The sequence below is a fragment of the Caenorhabditis elegans genome, chromosome I, assembly GCF_000002985.6.
Source record: "Caenorhabditis elegans chromosome I".
NCBI lineage: Eukaryota > Metazoa > Nematoda > Chromadorea > Rhabditida > Rhabditidae > Caenorhabditis > Caenorhabditis elegans.
Window position 1 is genome coordinate 10,524,251 of NC_003279.8, and position 17,201 is coordinate 10,541,451.

At 32.7% G+C, this 17,201-nt stretch overlaps 4 protein-coding genes and 1 pseudogene across 7 annotated transcripts; 3 read left to right on the forward strand and 2 right to left on the reverse strand.

The window, feature by feature from the left end:
* The first annotated feature begins 196 nt into the window (after positions 1 to 196).
* On the forward strand, positions 197 to 1,259 carry F59C6.3 (uncharacterized protein). Its single transcript, NM_060353.4, has 5 exons — positions 197 to 414; positions 460 to 508; positions 768 to 936; positions 982 to 1,072; positions 1,125 to 1,259. The coding sequence occupies exons 1-5, from the start codon at positions 209 to 211 to the stop codon at positions 1,234 to 1,236; spliced, it is 627 nt and encodes a 208-aa protein (NP_492754.2). The 5' UTR covers positions 197 to 208; the 3' UTR covers positions 1,237 to 1,259.
* Positions 1,260 to 2,351: 1,092 nt separating this feature from the next.
* On the forward strand, positions 2,352 to 5,845 carry clc-15 (MARVEL domain-containing protein; the record flags this gene model as incomplete). Of its 2 annotated transcripts, NM_001047204.4 has the most annotated exons (5): positions 2,352 to 2,453; positions 3,065 to 3,165; positions 3,498 to 3,589; positions 3,797 to 3,941; positions 5,690 to 5,845. In NM_001047204.4, 5 exons carry the CDS (start codon positions 2,360 to 2,362, stop codon positions 5,783 to 5,785), a joined length of 528 nt encoding a protein of 175 aa, NP_001040669.2. The 2 variants fall into 2 exon arrangements, with proteins under 2 accessions (NP_001040669.2, NP_001040670.2); NM_001047205.4 differs by lacking the exon at positions 2,352 to 2,453 and having other exon boundaries at positions 3,082 to 3,165; positions 5,690 to 5,785.
* A 243-nt stretch (positions 5,846 to 6,088) lies between these two features.
* F59C6.10 lies at positions 6,089 to 7,297 on the reverse strand (annotated as a pseudogene). Its single transcript has 4 exons — positions 7,194 to 7,297; positions 6,897 to 7,031; positions 6,678 to 6,865; positions 6,089 to 6,591 (listed from the first exon to the last, which is right to left on the reverse strand). Coding segments are annotated over exons 1-4 (930 nt in total).
* Positions 7,298 to 8,539: 1,242 nt separating this feature from the next.
* Positions 8,540 to 10,223, forward strand: clc-14 (MARVEL domain-containing protein; the record flags this gene model as incomplete). Of its 2 annotated transcripts, NM_060355.5 has the most annotated exons (5): positions 8,540 to 8,642; positions 9,188 to 9,276; positions 9,508 to 9,599; positions 9,648 to 9,798; positions 9,955 to 10,223. In NM_060355.5, 5 exons carry the CDS (start codon positions 8,549 to 8,551, stop codon positions 10,048 to 10,050), a joined length of 522 nt encoding a protein of 173 aa, NP_492756.1. The 2 variants fall into 2 exon arrangements, with proteins under 2 accessions (NP_492756.1, NP_001417606.1); NM_001430673.1 differs by lacking the exon at positions 8,540 to 8,642 and having other exon boundaries at positions 9,238 to 9,276; positions 9,955 to 10,050.
* A 1,641-nt stretch (positions 10,224 to 11,864) lies between these two features.
* On the reverse strand, positions 11,865 to 13,838 carry tli-1 (CUE domain-containing protein). Its single transcript, NM_060356.4, has 5 exons — positions 13,762 to 13,838; positions 13,317 to 13,510; positions 12,657 to 13,000; positions 12,417 to 12,512; positions 11,865 to 12,095 (listed from the first exon to the last, which is right to left on the reverse strand). The coding sequence occupies exons 1-5, from the start codon at positions 13,795 to 13,797 to the stop codon at positions 12,034 to 12,036; spliced, it is 732 nt and encodes a 243-aa protein (NP_492757.2). The 5' UTR covers positions 13,798 to 13,838; the 3' UTR covers positions 11,865 to 12,033.
* Positions 13,839 to 17,201: the final 3,363 nt, after the last annotated feature.

Below are 17,201 nucleotides of genomic sequence, written 5' to 3' on the forward strand. Positions count from 1 at the left end.
CAAGCTCACATACAGCGTGGATGTTGAAATTGGAATTTGGTAAATGCTGAATTGGTTTTCAACAGGAAATAATGTTTTTTTTTTCTGGAAGTTTTTAAAACCATTGAAAAACGTGTTGACCGCCCTTCTTGAACCGTGGATTTTTTCTTCTAAAAAATCCAAAAAAATTTATCACAAGTTCTCATACTCTCGTTTCTTCCTCGAAGCGATGAGCACGACAAAATCGATAAAAATCAATTCAAATTCAAGTTTGACGGAGAGCAAGAAGACAACCATTGATGATGAGGACGAGCTGATTTTTCGAAAATCTTCGGATCCCGAGCCGTATCAACTGGGAAATGCTCCAGAATGTGTTTATTCTGGATGGAATATTTTCATTGGAATATTCCTCTTATTCACTACGATCTTCTTGGCGTGAGTTTCAATGAAACTGTTATTTTTTTACTTGGAATCTTTCAGATCAGGATCGGTCGCATCTATTGTAACTCAATGCTTTGGACTGGCTTATGTAAGTTATGAAAAGTATGGGTTCGTTCCACCAACGTTCCGCGACCAATCATGAGGCGTCACAAAAATAGCTGATTGGTCGATACTTTTTAAAATAAAAAAAACCTGCCTTGTGCCTACACGCGTTCCTACTGCTTAAATGAAAGCAACTGTAATAAGAAAATGAATAGTAATCCTCCAAAAATAGGCGGTGGGCAGGCACCGGTAGGCACAAGGCAGGAAAGCACGCCTGAAGGCGAGCAGCAAAACTTGATTTTCAGATATGTGCTGGCCTACTGACATCTGTTCTTATTCTCAAGTCGACACGTGTGATCTTTGCGATACTGACTGTGTTCTCGGCTATAACAATTATAATGACTTCTTTGACTATTTTGGGATTCGTTTATTCAATTGAAGGATCTATGCCAATGCCAGAACTTATGTTAAAAAGTGAGTTTTTACTGGAAATACATGCGTAAAATAAATATTTTGCAGATCCAACATTGGAAATAATTCTAGGAGGTTTACTTACTGTGCACATTGGGTTGAATGTCTTCTGTTTCTTTGTATTTTTGAAGAGATCTTTGTAAGAAACATGAGAATTAAATGTTTTTTTTTTGAAAAATTAAAAATTACAGTAAAAGTGAAGTAGCACCGGAGCATGGGAATATTGAAAGAGCAAAACGTGCATCTGCTCCAATAAAATTGGAAAAGGAATCTGGAGAAGTTATTGTGATGGATTATTTTTGAAAGAAGAATAAAGAATTTTATTCAAATTTTATTGCCAATTTCTTCGTTACTGAAAAATTCCACAGTGACACAGAAGTGTCTTTCTGTCAGCCTCAAAGACATGATACGCCTGCATTTTTATCGTGCCTCCTTCCAGGAATACACCCGGTTTTAATATCTAATTTAATGTTGAACAGGAAAAATGCTCACTACAAAATGTGGAAAATGGGCTGTAGCAGTGCTGTGCGGCTCTTGAAAAAAGTCGGCTCTCGGCTTACGCCGAGAGCCGAGTCTGAATTATTTTTTCGGCTCTCGGCTCGCGCCGAGAGCCGAGTCAAAATTATTCTCGGCCTTTTTTGTAGGCATGTAGGCAGGTACTCACCTGAAACTCTTTCAACCATATTTGGAAACCCAACTTTTTGCAATAGTGTTTCGTTTTGAAGAGGCGATTCCATAGGCACGTGCCTGAATTATTTCGAATGTGAAAAACTGAAAAAGCTATACAAAAAAAACCAGTAACGTTTTGTTTGTCTGAAATTCATTTTAGATCTTTAAAAATTAATTCAAGAATAGAAAAATTCAAGTAATATAGGCAATTTTTAAAAAAGTTAGATGTTCATCTTTATAAAATTATAAAATGAAACTTATGTTTATAAATGAAACCGATTTTTTTTTAATCCTGAAATAATATCATGAAAAAATATTGTCCGTTCTAGGTGTAGGTCCACATCTAGGTAGGCCTTGTAGGTATCCAAATTTGCAATTTCTTTTATAGCACTCACAGAGAAATGTACAGTGTCTATGGTGTTTTTATGGCTCTATTGAATTTTTTTAAGTCAAAAATCAATTCAAATTTATTTTTCTTGAAAGAAAAACCACAAAGAAAATATATTTTCGAATGCATTACTATGAGTAACCGTTTACTTATTCTTATGGGGCGTCCAACAAACATTTTTCAAATTTCAACACTTTCGAAACTAAACCACCGCAATCTTCCCATCGAACTAATTTTCCTGTGAATCACTGCCGAATTGCAATAAATAGTCCTGATAAGCACACCAAACCTCTTTCCACTCCCAATTTTTGTTCTGATAGTGCTCGTATAGTTAGTTAGTTAAAATATTGATTTGATTTTCAGTTCAATATGTTTTTGGACGATTTGAAAACTACAAGAAAAATCAGTTTGGGTATTTTGCTAGCCCTTATTCAAATTATTATAATTATTTCTTTCGGAGCAGGTATGATCCCTTTTTCTTGATTAACACTGTGATCTAGAAAAATCAACTCGAAACTTTAATTTAAGAAATGAGGTTTTCCTGTGCAAGTGTTATGCTAGATATTTCTAGCCAAAACCTGAGGTTTTAAGAGAAACATTTTCAGCAGCTGCTTTTAGCCTAAAAGTTATTGTACATAAGTTTTTGTGTCCCCAAAAAATATGATTTTGCTAATATTTTGAGATCACGCAGGTCTGAAATGCCTACCTAAGTTTTGATACCTACACTGCGGGCTTTCCTGGAAGCTCACACATATCATTAAAAACGCACGCTTGCCTAGTAGGAGTATTGAAATTAAAATGCTTAAAATATTTTAAACTATATTTTTGGACAATATATCAATTAAGACCAGGTACAATATTGGCGGTATTTAATGTAATCGGGGCAACTTGATCAACTGATAAAGTCACGATTCAATGTGGGCATAGTTTGATCATTTGCTTTAAAGTCTCGTAAAATGCATTGAAACTTTCTAACACGTTTTGAGAATTAAAAAGCGAAAATTTTGAAAGTCCTAGTTTGGTTATTCCAATAAATTAAAGTTTCAATAGATATCAATATTAAAAATATTCCAGGATGGACACAAGGTCGCATGAATTTATCGATCGACTATGATGAAGTTACGGAAATTCCCGGCGCTTCTCCACCATATTCAAGGCTTATTCCTTATCCAGCAGTGAGTTTTAAATCAGAAATGCAGAACTATCAGAAAATTCACAAAACTTAATTATACCATTTTTTCTCTATTGGTACGGCATGTAATACTAATTTTTGAGCGGGTTTTTTTTCTAATGTTATCTGCAAATAAAACTTAGAAATATCACTTTTATAGCTGTAAAACCGATTTTTTTTTGTCTAATATTGTTTCAACTACAGTAACCACATTTATATAAGTACATACTAGCCGGCTTCCAAATTTTTTGTAGATATTGGAAATGAGGTTTGGTGAAAGTCCAAACTCACTAGTCAGTATTCGATTTTTAGTGGGAGAACAGATAAATCTTTCAGCATGCCGATTGGTGGTTCGGTCTCACCGCGGTCATGATTTACTTGCTTTTGGTCGTTTGTACTTTATACATGATATGGACAGTTATTCAAATGTAAGTTTTCAAAAACTCTGCCTTCGAGGCGATCTAAAAACTAAAAAGAGCCTTCAGTACTAAACCTAAATTGTTGAAGTGAAACAAAAAGGGTTTAACTCTTTTTTTTTTTTTAATAAACCTAAATGTGCTCATGTTTAAAGTTAGAGCCTGAGGTTTCATTCACATTCCGTATCAAATTTCTCTCAAAACAGTCTAACTTTTCAGAGTGATGCCTAACCGTATCGAGTTCGATCTAAAAATGATTGTATTCATTGACGCTGTTTTTTCTGCAATTATTACATTGATGCTTCTCATTGCATATTGCTTTTTTGCCGGAGGTTTTAATGGAAAACAGTATCTCGATGGCTTTGTGAGTTTTTGATTTTAGAATCGATGGCTTTATTAATTTTGTCTTATACAGTGCTGGCCAAAAAGATATCCACTTTTGGTTTTTTGTGTGTAACTTTTTTCTAAGTGGTTATTTTGTTTTGAAACTTCACCACAGTGTTCACAAAATCTAAAAACACAATATTCATCAAAAATGTTCAACAGATTTTGAAAAAACTTCAGAAAAATTCAAAAAAATCGAAAAACTAGAAATATTGAAAAAACCGAGGTTGCAAGGAAATGACAATTAAAGTACCGGAATATGAGCAATTGGATTTAAAAACAACATAATTATGCTTAATACTTTGTCGCGTATCCGTTTGCATCAATAACAGCTTGACAACGACGTGGCATCGAGTCGATCAGCTTGTGAATAACTGACATGGGGATAGCTTTCCAAGCGTTTTCCAACTGGTTGAATTTGGCATCTGCATTTGAAGCCCGAATACCTCCAAGACGTCTTTCCAACTCTTCCCACAAATGCTCTATTGGATTCAAGTCCGGAGACTGACTTGGCCAATCGAGCAAATGCACACGACGACGTTGAAACCAGGAACGCACATGAAGAGAAGTATGCTTAGGATCGTTATCCTGCTGAAACACGAAGCCACGGCCCACATTTTGAAGTGCCCAGGGTCGCATTGTAGTTTCCAAGATGTTTTCGTATTGAAAACGATCCATAATGCTTTGGATTCTCCTTAGTGGGCCCATGGAAGTGCTGGTGAAGCACCCCCACACCATGACGCTCCCACCTCCATGCTTAACGGTTGGGCATTGATACTTTGGAGAGTACCTAGAGCCAACAGGACGACGTACCCAGGAATTTCCATCACTCCCGAACAAATTGAACTTGCTTTCGTCAGACCAGATGTGTTTAGCCCATTCCTGACGTCCCCAACGAAGATGCGCTTTTGCCCACGCAACTCGAGCCATGCGATTTTTCTTACTGATGAACGGTTTCTTGACTGGCTTTCGTCCGTGTAGTCCTGCTTGCTGTAAACGTCGACGAACAGTTCGTTTACTTGGTACAGGTTCATTTGGAGAACTTATAATCATTTGAATATCCGTGGCGGTCCTATGCGGATCTTCTCTTGCTGATCGGAGGATGTTGCGATCCATCCTATGGGTTGTCACTCGAGGCCTGCCGGGCGAGATTCTCAAAGCGACGGATTTCTAAACATTTATTATTAAAAAATAATATTTTTCGAACTCACCTCAGTTTGGTACTTCTTGATTACTTTCCAAATAGTCGACGGAGAACGTTGAATTTGCAGCGCGAGCATTTTCGTAGGTATTCCTTGTTCGAAGCTAGCTACAATGGCTTTCTTGACGTCCAAGGAAAGATTTTTACACCCAACAGATTTTACCATACCTTAAAAATAATTTATCAACCAAACAAATCCAGTGCAACAAACAGAGTGCGTTTTATTGATAATTCAAAAAAAATAATGAAAATTGGAAAAACGAAAAAATCAAAAAATTGAAATAAAATTCAGAAAAAATCGATAATCATGTAATGTTTGGTCCGCAAATTTGCGTAACATTTCGCTTTATGCACACGGAAAAATTCAAGTCAAATGGATGCTTGAGAAAAAAGTTACACACAAAAAACCAAAAGTGGATATCTTTTTGGCCAGCACTGTATATCTTTGAAACGTATTGAATTTCTAAGAATTTATATTTAAAAACTCATGTTTTGTCAGTTACTTCCTTGCAAATTTAACATTCCAGTCATTCGGCTACTGTTTCTGGTTGGCTGTTATCTCATCTGTTGTGTCATTTGGAGTGCTTCTGATGAATGGGCTTAGTTGGTTCAGAAATAATTAATTTTTTGTGTTTAATTTAATATTTTACATACTGTTGAAATAAATGTGTTGTATCCCATTGATAATGTTTTAACGCAATGCATAACATCAAGAAAGCAGTTTGACAAAAAAAGTTTCTTATACATATCGCTGACTAAAAAATATTGAAGATTGACTTTATTGGCATGAAAAATAGAAAGCAAAGGTGAACTTTATAATAAAAATTCTTTAGTGTGATAAGATCATGTACGATCCTATAAGATCAATTTTAAAAAATATATTCATGAAAAAATTGAAGGGAAGAAAAGATGCATAAACATGATAATCAAAGAAACAATGGAAATAAAAGTATTAATTGGACCGCAGATGTAAGCAGTTTTAAGAAGAAGTAGACCAATTCGTTTTCCAAACAAAACTCCGGAGTTTTATTTGCATTTCGAAAACGTATATTTAGTGTTTCTGGATGTTTATAGAAGGTGCACGTGGCTCTTGTCCCATCATTACGAGCTATTTCAAATTCTCTTGGTCCAATTGTACGGTGTGGTAGATTCATGATAGTTGAAATGCAATTGAGGTCTTGAATTTGAAACTCAAATAATTGAAGTCTTCGATTGGAACATGATGACATCCAATGTCGGAGAAATATATTCAACTCTTTTGCTGTCAAATTTGATCTTCTTAATCCAATTTCGAGACAGTCAAAATTGAAAAGATGATTTAAGGTAACCCATGTGGCGGCGTGCTCGACAAGAAAACTATTAGAAGTGATTATTAACTGTTCATCACATTTCTCGTGAACAAAAACATCGAAGAAAATATGTTTCGTATCTGCCAGTTTACTTAGAACACATTTGAAATGCTATATCCAGTCACATGTCCTCCAGAAATGTGTTCTTGTTTTAATACCAACGAACTAATTATTGATTGATGATACTCTTGAAATGTATCTAAATTAATCCGAAAAAAATCCAGTTGACAGTTTAGAATATTCATATAATATTCAGCACAAATAATCCATTCATTCACTGGATTGTTTGAATAGAATTTCCTTATCTTGGTTCCGGTATCACCATAGATTGTTTCATATGATATTTTGTATGTTCTAGAATCATATGAATGTTGATATAGTCCACCATCTTTTTTTTTGAATAATAACGGAAGCGATGATATTAGCAACTACGCTAAGTTTGTAATATCCTTTGCATTGTTTCTTTGTAAACTCTTTGACTATTCCCTTTACTCTCGTACTTGATTTTGAAATATCTATTCTGAAAATTGTTATTTTTTCAAAATACCTTCTTTGTTCAATACAAACATCTCAACAATACTCTACAAAAATTATTTTTTTTACATTTTTCATTCAAAGTTTATCATGAAACTATCAGTCAATTGTTGTCAAACATTTATAAATACCAAATATAAAAACTTACAATTCAAATGGACTCATAATACTCAAAACATTTTGAATAGTCTTGGAAGAAAGTTGAAGTAGAGGAAACTTGACAGAAAATGTAGTTTTTGGGAGAATTGACATTGTTGCAGAAAAAAAGTAAAAACGTGTGCAATTCAAAGAAATGAGAAAAGGGAATGAATGAAGACGATGTGCACAATGTAACCAGGTTTGGAGGACGCTCTAGAGACACAAAATCAATCGATTTCCTTTTTGTCCAATATTGGAGAGCGTCCCCCAAACCTGTAAATGGGCCTGTAAACATATTTTAAAACTAAGTATGTACAATTCTAGTTCAAGAATTGATTGGTTCCATCAATATCTATTACGTTAATAGTTTTTGGACAAGTTTGCAGTAGGAAAATTTTGGACAAATTTGCAGTAGGAATGAAATTTCATTTTTATTTTCAAACAGAAAACGAAAAAGCCAGCGTGGAAAACTTACAAATTAAATAAATTTTCTCAAGTTCCATTTTTGAGCCAATATCGTGCTCTAGGTTAAGTTTTAGATGAGATTACGATAAGCTATAACATTTATTTTTCAGATGTTCCCATTTTAAATTTATTAACTCCTGCCCATGGAAATTCATTTGTTCTATTTATTTCGAGGGGATGCTCCACGAACACTTAGAGCACATTCGACTTCTGACGATTTCACATTTTTCAACTGATTTCGCATGGTTAAGAAAGTGCTGACTTCACATTATTTGAGAAAATGCGAGATTTTTTTAGATCGAACTGTAATGGGGCAGTCTGGCACCACGTGTGCGCTCTTATAACTATTCATGCTTCAGGAGGTCATATGTACCTTCACCGGATGGAATATGTACTTCCCTTCTACTAATATAACAGAGTTGGAAACAATAGGCCAGCTTTATGCTTCTTAAGTTATCAGCGTTTGATCTATTTTCCCCCGTTTCAGGTTGATACTATTTTGACACATTTAAAGACTCCACTGTTAAAAATAAAAATATTTAATACACAACAGTACATGAGACACTTTGTTATCATTTGTCATTTATACACACACACACGTATACATTCAAAGCAAATAATCATGATTCCATATTTACCTATCATGAGGTGGTTGGTCTCCCCTATTTCATTTTTTTGCGAATTATCTACAACATTGGTGTTACTCTAATCGGGTATTTCTCTGAAATTTTAAACCTTTTTTTTTTATTTTACGGACAAGTTCTTTTCCTATGAATCACCATTTAATGTGTGATAAGTGCTCACGATAAGATGATCGCATCGTTTTCCATTTTAGTTTTGCTCTGATAAAAAATAGTTTCGTATTGTTAACATTCATTCATTTTCTAAGGTTTTGGAATAATGTTTGTCGACGATTTGAAAACGACTAGAAAAATATGTTTGGCTATTTTACTCGGAGTTATTCAGTTGATTATTATTGCCTCTTTCGGAGCAGGTTGGTGATCGGATGGGTTTCCTTTTCTCTTTTGAAAAAGATTTCTGCTTTGAAATTGAAATGAAAAAGGCATTGTCTCGAATGTTTTTTTGCTGCGAAACTTTTTGTGGCTACATTAAATTTTAAGCATAATAATTTGCACAAACGTTAGGTTCGCGATTTTTTTTTCAATTGAACTAAAACAATGTTTAAAAAATAAAAAAATTCCAGTGGAATTTTCCAACATATTTCAAAAAAGCTCGAAAGTTCAAAAATATCTCAACTTAGCTGAAACCTATTCTAGTTCAGCCAAAAAATGCACAAATTTGTCGATTATTGTGCGCCTACAAATTAAAATTAAAATTAATCTTTAGAAAAACGCAAAATAAAAAAAAACATTGAGGATTCGTCAATAAGAAAAAAAACGCCATTTTACTGTCTTTTGTCTTTTTAGTTCCATGTACCCAAAATTGAAAGTTATAAATTAAACGTTCAATAGTATATATGTATGTACATAGAAAAAGTTTTCAAATTCAAAATGAATCAAAATAAAGACTATATCTCAGGATGGACATCAGGGAATCACTGGTATAAATTGTTTTACGGACTACCAGGAATGACGGCACCTTACTCAACAATTATTCCATATCCATCGGTTTGTTTGAATTTTTATTATTACATGCTTCCTGCGATTCTTGGGGAAAGATCCTTTTTAGGAATGGCCAAAACCGAGATTTTTAAATCTGATTTACAAAATAGGACAGAGTTAGACAAGACTAGTTTTATTCCACGTTTATCTCAGGCTATCCCAGGTCTTAAAAGGAAATTGGCAATTGCCAATTTTCTGAACAAGCTTTAAACGGCGCCCGATTTATTATAATTTCAGGGAGCTGCTTGGTGGTATGGATTGACAGCAATTGTTATGTACTTACTGCTGTTCATTTGTGCTTTTTATGTTTTATTCACTGTTGCACAAGTGTGAGTTGATGGGTTTCAAAATATTGAATTATAAAGATACATTTTTAGCGTTTTTCCCGATCGTATTCCGTTCGATCTGAAAATGATTGTCTTTATTGATGTTATATTCGCGTCAATTGTTACAATTATGCTTCTCATTGCTTATGCCTTCTTTGCAGGAGGGTATAACGGAGTAACAAATATTAAACTGGTTGGAGTGGCAAGTTTTATTCTGGTCTTTTAAAATAAAATGTTTTCTGATAATGAAACGCAATGCTCTAAGCACCGCCTCATTTTTGGTTCGACCAAAAACTTTAATTACTCAAAAGTTCTGATCCTAAGCTTAAATTGTAACTTCTATACATTGTATTTTCAGGGATTTGGATATTGCTTCTGGATGGCCGTTGCCTCATCAATATTTTCATGTTCAGTTGTAATAATATCCGGTCTGAGCTGGTATCGTAATAATTAGTCTCTCAATGTTTTTCAAATTGCTGAACTCGGAAATTTATATACTTTAAAAAATTTTGTACAACAAAAATTATTTTATTTATTCATTTGTATTCTAACCCAAAACATTGACTTTTTCGTGTTTCTTGTTTTTTTTTTCGAATTACATATTTATTCGTGATCACAATAAACACAACTTCACTTATATTCCACCTAGATCAGGTTAACTTAATATTGAATAAATTCTATGAAATCTACTTATGAGCTCCAGCAAGACCTTCGAAACGATTAAAAAATGGTTCTTGAACATTTTATAAAACATTTGGCTTGCTCAATATTTCTTGAAAAATTACTTGCAATTTTTTTCTAAACATATATATAATTGTTGTACTTTTACAAAAAAAAGTTTTGCTAGACAAAAAACTTTTAACGGGTATATCTCGGTTCATTTTGAATATATCAGAAACAATTAATCACAAAACTATTGCAAAAGAATTGCAAATAAATTCTTCAGTTGACTTTTTTCTTCATGAAACAAAGGACAAATGAGATAAAATCAGTCGAAACTGGGTATATTTTTTTGGAAGTCGAAGTTTACAAAAACACAAATTATAATTTATTGAGAACAGAAAAGGTGAATGAGCCAACACCAAGCAGAATAACAATTTCATAGATATACAAACCGTTTTCAAAAAGGTTAAAATTTTTAAACTTGAAAATCATTTGTTAGCATTCTGAATAGTTGTCCACCTGTTTCAAAGAAACCACACACAGCTATTGTTCCATCGACTCGAGTTATTTCAAATTTCATTGGACCAATTTCATGGTGGGGTAGATTCATAATAACAGGTGCATCGTTTAAGCTTTGATATCGGAATACAAGACGTTTAAGTCTTGGATTGGAGTAACAAGACATCCAATGACGGATGAATATAGTCCACTCTTTTGGTGTTATAATTAAATTTTCAATAAATATACTTGAGCAATCGAAATTTTAAAAAAAGATTCAATGTAATCCATGGGGCCTCTGAAGCATGAAACCTTTCTGCGCTGATTATTATTTTATTATCACATTTCTCTCTTACAGAAACAGAAAAATGAAGGTGACACACTGCCAACTTCGTCAAAGTAGATGAAAAATCTTCTTTTGAAATATACCATCCAGAAACACTTAAATGTCTAATTTTTTCTAGTCTCGATGCCAACCAGCTAATAATTTGTTGATTTTGAAATCCGAAATCGAAATTATTCATAGTAATTTGAAAATAGTTCAATTGACAGTTAAGAACATCCATTACGTACTCAGTAATTGACATACATTCATTCACAGGATATTCAGCATAGATACTCCTAATCTTTTCTTGAAGTGCATAATCAAGAGTAGTTTCCGAAATGGTTTTGTTGTGTGCATCAGAATGAACTTTGAACTTCCATCTTTTCCCAATTTTTTTATTGACGAATACATAAGGGCTACCAGAAACATATGCGTCAATTGTGTAATGTTCTTTGCGTTTATTTTTTGTAAACTCTTTCACTGTTACCTTCGCTTTCAAACTTAATTTTGAGACATTTATTCTGAAAATTATCACTTTGTAGAGTTGTTTTCTGAATCGACGGGGTTGGCAATGAGTTATTCGTTTAATTGGCAGATATTTTAATTGAAAGAAAACTGAAAGTTTCGTGGAAAACCACGCTTTTGTACGGCTGGAGATGATGAGATGACAATTTTTTGATAAAATCCAGGACATGTGAAATGTAAGCTTCTAAAGCTAACCAAGAAAGTGTAAGAATAGTTTTGCTCGTTTTATTTTGTTAAATTAATTGTATGAATATATTCGTTTTCCATATTTTTATTTTATACATACACAATCATACATCAATTTTGATTACAATAAATAGATTCCAATTGACTTTTTTTTGATTCACAACTTTAAATGAGATGGGAGATTCAGTGGAGAAGGTGGGTAGACTAGGATTTTTTTGATTTTCATGAAAAATGCAAAATTTAGGAGCTCTCGGCTGCTGCTGTCATCTCCAGAATTGCGCTGACTGCGGCTTCCTTGTCACCTGAAATATTTTAACAATGTATATTAAATTGGTCTTGAATTGACAGCTAAGTTTCTGACAGAAAACTGTAAGTAAATATTTCTTATTTTTCTTATAAAACTGGAAAACAGTTTGCCAGATTTTTGTAAAACATTATCAGGATTCCTGATTCAGGAATATATAAATTTTACTCAGGCAAAAAAATTAAAGTCAACAGCATTCTGGAAATTTTCTACCAGTAACTTGAAATTTTTCAAACATTTTAATTGAGTTTTTGCCTCCGAACAACATACAAAATGAGCAATATTGTCCGAAAACGAATAAAAATCTCTAATATTTTACCTCTTCTCTCTTCAAGAATACACTTGATTACTTCTTTATCGACAATTGGGAACATTTCCTGGATCTCTTTAGTGTCCTCCTCAGTAATTTCAACTGCTGAAAAAATGAGATTTTGATTTAAAAAATATTAATTTTCCAATTTTGTAAGTGGTTCAAACAATTGACAATTTTCCAAAAATTTTGACTGAAAAATATCAAAAATAAAGTCATAATTAGAATTTTACAAATTCCACAACTTACGCAGTGGAGCTGGAGCTGGCTCTGCCGGTGCGGCTTGTTGCAATGGCAAATCAATTGGAGCAAACGAGAAGTGTAAATGAATCATTCCTTCTTTTCCTTCACCTTGTTGTCCAGACAATTGAAAGTATTCATCAATGTTATCACCATTGAAAATTGCCAGTGGAAGCATGATATGAGCCCACGCAATAACCTCATCTGGTCCAAATGCTTTTTCATCGAATATTTGAATATAAATACTCTCAACATTCATTGGAAGATAGGCATTGAGAGTTCGGTTCCAGGTTGGAGCACGTCCTGCGTTAGCTGCCACGTTTGTATCGAATTCAACGTTTCCGACACGAACTCTGCAAATTGGAAATTACAAAATATTTCGTTTTTTCACAAGTATCTAGCTTGAACATCGGACAGAATTTTAAAAAAAAGTCAATTCGCTAATGAAAAACAATTAACGATAAAAATAATAAATTGATTGTAAATCTATGTTCAATTTTTTTCGTACATATGTATTTTTAACTTCTTTACAATTTTTGAATTTCAATTTCAAATGTTTCATTTTCTGTAAAAAATCTAAATTTTTTGACGACGCTCTTGGCTATGACAAAATAGTTCTCAGATAAAATTCTTGATTTAAAAAATTTAATTTTCAAAAAAAAATCTTACCTGCAATAGGGATCCATTCGAACAAGACCATAGTTTTTGACAAGATTCGCTTCGAGAATTGTCACTGAGAGCCGTCCACGTGTATTTGGTGGCACAAAGCTCACCATACGAGGCTGAACGATTTCTGGCTCAGCAGTTTGTTGAATTGGGACTGCCAGACGAAGGAAGTGAGGTGGAAGCTCTCCAACGAGCACCTGTAAAATTTGATATTGAGAGAAAAAAAACAGTTTTGAGCAAGCTCTGAAAAATATAGTAGGGAATTTTACACTCTTGCAAATTTTATAAGTCTTCATAGAAATATAATTGACAATCAACTATATTTTATAGTTTTTTTTCCTGATTTTATATTAGTTTTTATAGGTTCTCTAAACATTATTTTCCAAAAATGGTCAGCTAAGATGTTCACAAACAATTTGAATATATATTTTTCCCTTGTTTCCCTAACCTGTCTACGACGTTCAGCAACAGTCTCAGTATTCATTGTTTCTCACGGAAGATCAGTATTTGTTTTGGTTTCTGAAATGACTTGGCAATGTTTGTTGAATGACTCAGCAGAAACAGGTACTGATAGACATCAGACTGAACAAAGAAGGAGGAAAAGAATTTGCAGGACAAAAAAACTAAAAATTTAATGAAAATTGTCATTTTAGAGACTGAGAATGTGTCTGGGAGCTGGAGAGAACGAGAGAAAAAGAAGAGGAAAATCGATAAGAAGGGACTGGTCAACAACAACAAAATAGATGGAAATGGGCATATTTGGATTCAGAAAAGTGAGAGAACATGAAATGAGGGAACTATACTGCTGAAATTAATATACTGTTTCCTTTTTTTAAATTAAACTTCTGTACCCTTTTACTGCATTTATTTTACTGATTATATCTCGGTTTTCTTTGGGTGTATCAAGAAGTGTTCAACTGATAAATTATAGATAGAATATATTCCTATTTTTTCAAAAATTACACAATTAAAAAACTGAAGACAACAAAGATATGAAACGTCTAAGTTGAGCAAGTCGAGGGAGAAATCTGAAATATCTTTAAACTGCCAATGAGGGTCTAGTTTTTCAAAATTTTTTAGGTTTTTCATTTTAACAATTCGGCTGCTCGATTTGGCCAATTTTGGAAATACTGGCAGAAGAAAATGCTTTTTTGAACTAAAATTTCAAAATAAGTAATTAATCATTTTTTGCTTACAATAAACAAAATGAATATCTGTGATTGTTACTTAAAAATTCAGAAACTGGAAATAAATTTTGATTTTTTAAGTTCTCAAAAATGTCACAAAAATATAATATCAAAAATATAAAACCTTTTTTTCAGAAAAAAAACTAGGGGAGATTTTCCTCTGACCAAAAATCGATGAACTTTAAATGTGAGAAATGGAATATTCTTGAAGAGCAAAAAAACCAACATGACTTGCACAGCTAACACAAAATTCGGAAATAAAAATTGGTATTTATAATATAAACTTTAAAATTACAATAAAAATATTTGTGATGAACATGAACATGTGATTTGAACTAAATATTGTGAAATTTCAAAAAAAGATGATGTCATGCCAAAATTGGAGCATGAAAAACAACAATCAAAAGTTCTACCATCATAAAATTATTCCAAAGTATCATTAAAAAATATCTCAAAACCAAATCGTCATGACAACTAGAATGGCAGTAAACATACTCTATTTCTCTCCGTCTCTAACTGTTTCCCCACTCTACCAGACACTCTCGTACCCTTTTCCACAAGGACGATGCCTACGTCTCTACTCTACTACACACTCTCTTATCGTCCATCTCAATTCTTTGTTTATTTCTCTACGTACTCTACGTGTTCGTACACTTTCTCTACGTCTCTCAGTCTCTCTCAATCGTTCAGTAGTCTTATTCCCCAGAGGACCCGACCAACTTTTTCGGGGAAAAGAACTGAAGACGTCCATTCTGTGGGCAGAGAACATTTAAGAAAGCTTTATAGGTTTTATATAAGAAAAAAATGGTTTTTGTTCCAAAAATCTTAATATCTTCGTTATTGCTTGATTAGCCTACGAAACATTTATTCTGAAGTTTTAAATTAAAACTTCCGTCAAAGTTTAATGGAACTTCTCAAAATACCAATTTCCTTCATCTTTTTTTTCTAAAAATCTAATTTCTCTTATTGAATTCCTTATCTTTTTTCCCCTTTTTTTGCAGTTTTGTCTGCACTTTTAACGTCACAAAGTTTATGTCTTGATGTCGGTGGTCAACGAAACTTTTCAAAAAGTAAATTTTCTACTTTAACCGTTTTATAAGAACATTTATATCAGCTCTGTAAAACTAAAAGTTAAAATTTATATTTTCGAAATTTCACATTTCTCTCGTTATTTTTTTTTTGAATGAGTCACTGGAGAAAATTTGTTCCAAAAAGTTTTTTTTTCCTGAAAAACGCTTTAAATTCTTTCTGAACCATGTGGCCTTAACTGACAAATTGTATTCTAGAATTTTGAATTTTTGAAAAAAATTGTGGATAATTACTGTCAAATTTTAGAAAGCAATTCGTATTTCAATTTATAAATTTTTCTGATATTTTTTTTGAAAGTTTTCCTTATTTTTTAAATTTTTTAAAAACCGATCTGGAAAACTGTAAATGTGATTTTTTTTTAATTTATTAATTTTAATTTTTTGTGACTTATTTGTGGTAAAAATTTTTTTCGATAACAAAAAATCTGGAACTTTTTCAGTCAAAATGTAACTCAATCTTTTCATATTTTCAGTGTACACATTTTGGGATTTTTTTGAAAACATATGGAATGTTTTCGAGTTTTTTAAACCTGGAAAAATTGTTTCTTTTTTGAAATTTTTTTAACTGCTTGGATATAATTGGGGATTCGAAAATGTGCAAATTTCTTTATTTCAAGTTATCAATCGATTTTTCATTAAAAAAAACATCCAAATTTTCAGACAAAATCTGATATAAACTTATATAATTCTAGACCACCTTGAGAAAGCTAAGTCACTTTCATTCTCTAAATATTTTCCATCTACCCTCTCCAAAAAAAAAGAGTGCTGCATCCGTAATGTAAAAGCACACACACACAACAACTTCTTCTCGTGCTTCTCCATCTATTTTCTCGCGCCGAAACGACAACGACAAACTAGCCACTTTTCCATCATTTTTCTCCTCTTTTTTGTATTTTTTTTTCAAAAAAGAAGATTCTTGTTCCCATTGTGTGCTTAACTTGAAGCCCATAGGCAAAAGTATGTTTAGATGAGAAGATAATTCAATTTTTAATTGAAAATTCCTTTTGTCTCTCTTGGAAAAGTTTTTAATGGAAATTGAAGTTTTTAATTGTTTTCCTGATCTATCATCTTTACTTTTCCCAGCATTCTTTTCACATTTTTTTCCTCGTTTCAAAAATTCTTACTCCCACCAGTCTTGTGACTTTCGCAATGATTTTTTCAAAGGCTATTAATTTCTGAAAAAGCCAAAACCACGGATTTTTTTTCGCTCTTCTCTTTATTGGAAAATGCCCTTTTTGTTTCTAACTAGTTCAATTAAATCTCGCGAAATAATCAGGAAACTTCTTGTTAAAAAATTTTAAAAAAGGCATCTAAAATACTGCTAGAAACGTTTTTTTTTCCCCTGAAAAACTGTTGAAAAAATTCGTCACAAGACAATTGTAGGCCAGTTTGAATTTCAACAACAATGCATTTTTGAATAAATATAACATTTTTAAATATATTTCTGCATTATTAAAAAAACCATCAAATTTTCTAGATGCAGTTTAGAATTCTCCAGCTCTCCTCTGAAGGCGATAAAATTTTACTTATATATATTTTCAGAATTATTCTACGGCTTTATTAAATTTTTTGAATTCGCACTCAAAAAAGTCGCCAACTAATCAGCGATAGGG